At 39.2% G+C, this 2,741-nt stretch overlaps 1 protein-coding gene across 1 annotated transcript; it reads right to left on the bottom strand.

The window, feature by feature from the left end:
• Nucleotides 1–209: 209 nt before the first annotated feature.
• Nucleotides 210–1,892, bottom strand: LOC113863333 (abrin-a-like). The gene has a single exon (XM_027496885.1). The coding sequence runs from the start codon at nucleotides 1,890–1,892 to the stop codon at nucleotides 210–212; it is 1,683 nt and encodes a 560-aa protein (XP_027352686.1).
• Nucleotides 1,893–2,741: the final 849 nt, after the last annotated feature.

Here is a 2,741-nt window from a genome sequence, read left to right on the forward strand (position 1 = left end):
TATTTTGATTTGAGGCAATGTGGATTCTCTTTAACGATCACTTGATGGCGTAGGGTCTTGCTAAAACATAGATTTACTAGTTAGTTAAGCACATTAGAAACATTGCAAGACAGCATGAAGCTCATGACAGTTTTTGCACATCGATGGATATCATCACTTATTTAAACATTACACACAGGCAGATAGCATTTATTCTTAAGGCATGAAGGCTAAAACAAAGTAAGCCATATTTGGTTTGGGTTACCATTGTATGACCAAAGTATTATCTGTTTAAGGCTTGGATCAGAGCCTTTCACATCCATCACCATGTCGTCATATAAATTATAAATGGTGCCATCACTTTTAAACACCCATCGTTGGCTAGCCCATGCATTGCTACAGCCCATCATGACAATGGTAGCTCCTTGTTTGTGATCTTCCGAAGTTAAACAATTGTTTGTATTTTGCACTGGACGTATAGAACCATCTGGGTAAAGTGCCCATTGCTGCTCTTTCTTATTGCTGTCACAGTCAGCCAGCCACATGTTACTTTCGTGAGCTTCCATGCAGAGATCTAAGTACCCAACGATTGAAGTTACGAAAGGGCTTGTGTCATTGCCTGTACGCCAGCCCTGTCGCATTCGATAATCGTTCTTTTGCATGGTGAGTGTCCCTCCCATGCTACTAGATTCAGCACTCAAGACCAAGGCAGACTTCGAATTGATAATAGTTCCATTGTCCCATATATCCCAATAAGTGGCGTCTGGTACTGCCAAGGTACAATCATATATCATGACATAATTCCCTGGATCAGAACCGTAGGTGGTTAAACACTTCCCCTTGGACCTTATCGTCTTGTCACGTTTCAAGGTCCACAGCTGGTTCTCTTCAAGCTGGTCTTTGCATTTCCACATTATGATAGAATTGCCATCGTTATAGGCGTTATCAAAGACATCCACGCACATCCCATCTCGACCACCAATGCGCACGGTTGGTTCCATAGGAACGCACGTCTCTGATTTTTCCGCAATTGATCTTATTAATAGAGGTGATTGGTTTGCATTCGGCGGATTGCAGACAAAAAGCATCAATGCTAGAACTGCAACTGTTGGGTGTGACAAGGAATCTACAATAACGGGTTCGTTACAAATATTTCTTAAAGTGACCGGATTTGGAAAAGTACCTTGCACGGATTGTTGAACACCTCCTGACAGATTAGCCCAGTTGTTCTCCAAACTTATCATGGCAGGATCAGGTTGAAATGTCGTACCCGTTCGGATGCTGACACCAACCCGGTTTGATATGTATCTAAATCGAGCTGCTTCTGAAACCATTTGGATTATCACGATCAGGGTACGAGCTTTTTCTTCATTGTCATTGCTCCCACTTCGTAGAAACGATATCCCATGTGTCAAGGCATGTAAACCAAGGTATATTTCCTCTCTAGACTGATGAGCCCAGCTCACTAGATCCCCGTAAGTACCATTAAAAGGAAGTGAGTACTGGTCCGTTCCAGTGAAAAGGTAGTCAGATGCAGATGCTGGGGCATCACGGAGGAAATAGGACTGAGTTCCAGCTCGGTATGCTACAACATAGGCATTAGTCACATCGATACCTACTTCGATAGATTCCGTGTCCGAGTTTGAGAGTTCAACTGTAATGTATCGATGACTTTCTTCCACTGTTGTTGGATCTCGAAGCACAGGGATGTCATGTATCAGCCCACCTGTTAGTCTCTCTCGAAGCTCATCCATGAACTGCTTGTAGCTTTTTGAAGTGGCACCTTCAGTAGTAAATTTAATGGGGTCCTCATTTGTTGCTACTGGAGGATCGGCTGTTGCGGCACATCTTAGTGCATAGAATGAACAAGCGCATGCAATACATAATATCCGTAGCTTCAAAATTTCGTCCATTTGAAACTGCAACAAGTTGCACCAAATTTTAGCAATAAGATGTAATAAAAACTAAAAGCAGTAATTCAAATGTAAAATCATCATACTCCTAAAATCTGTAAGCTTACATACCTGGAGCTAAACGTTGAGCGAACCTTGTTGATCCCACTTCTAGTCAGACAGGGATGCTGTGCAATGTTCGGTGTGGCTTGAAAGCTGTGGAGCAACCTAATAGTAATAATAAATAGGTTGGAGCAGCCAAATAATGATAATAATTAGGTTGCACTTGGCTCCCGTAAAAGCCAGCTCAAAAGAAGTGTCGCCGAAAGATAGCAAATTCTCTAAGCAATGTCGCCGAAAGCTTTCATTTAATAAACAAAAGAAGAGTCACCTTTTCTTTCTTTAGTTTTGTTAATCTTAACCTTAACTCAGAGGGTTGATCATAAGTATTAACAAATAAAATTTTTTTATGAAAAAAATATATAATTTATTAAAATTATAAAAATATAAAGTTATAAGCTTTTATAAGTTTTGGACTGGTAAAAAGCCAACATAAGGCACATGCACATGCACATTTGGGGTTTTCTAGGTAATGCACGAAAAGGCCATAAGATGGAAAACTAGATTCAAAAACTGTTAGATGTTATTTTGTTAGTTATTCTAACCACTCTCGGGGATACAAGTTTTACAACCCCACCTTAAGATCATATTTTAGAATGGAAAGTGTGAGGATTTTTGAGGAAGTTGAGACGAAGAACATTTTATTAAATAATAAATGATGGATTTCAAAAAAATAAAAAAATAAAAAGGGTAATTAAAAAAAATATAATCAATAAAAATCATAAAGATATTTTGTAAATAATAATTATG

The sequence above is a fragment of the Abrus precatorius genome, unplaced genomic scaffold (genome assembly GCF_003935025.1).
Source record: "Abrus precatorius isolate BTA unplaced genomic scaffold, Abrus_2018 Scaffold3, whole genome shotgun sequence".
Lineage (NCBI taxonomy): Eukaryota > Viridiplantae > Streptophyta > Magnoliopsida > Fabales > Fabaceae > Abrus > Abrus precatorius.

Excerpts from the sequence above, each read along its gene's own strand:
- LOC113863333 (XM_027496885.1), bottom strand. The coding sequence starts at position 1,892 with ATGGACGAAATTTTGAAGCTACGGATATTATGTATTGCATGCGCTTGT.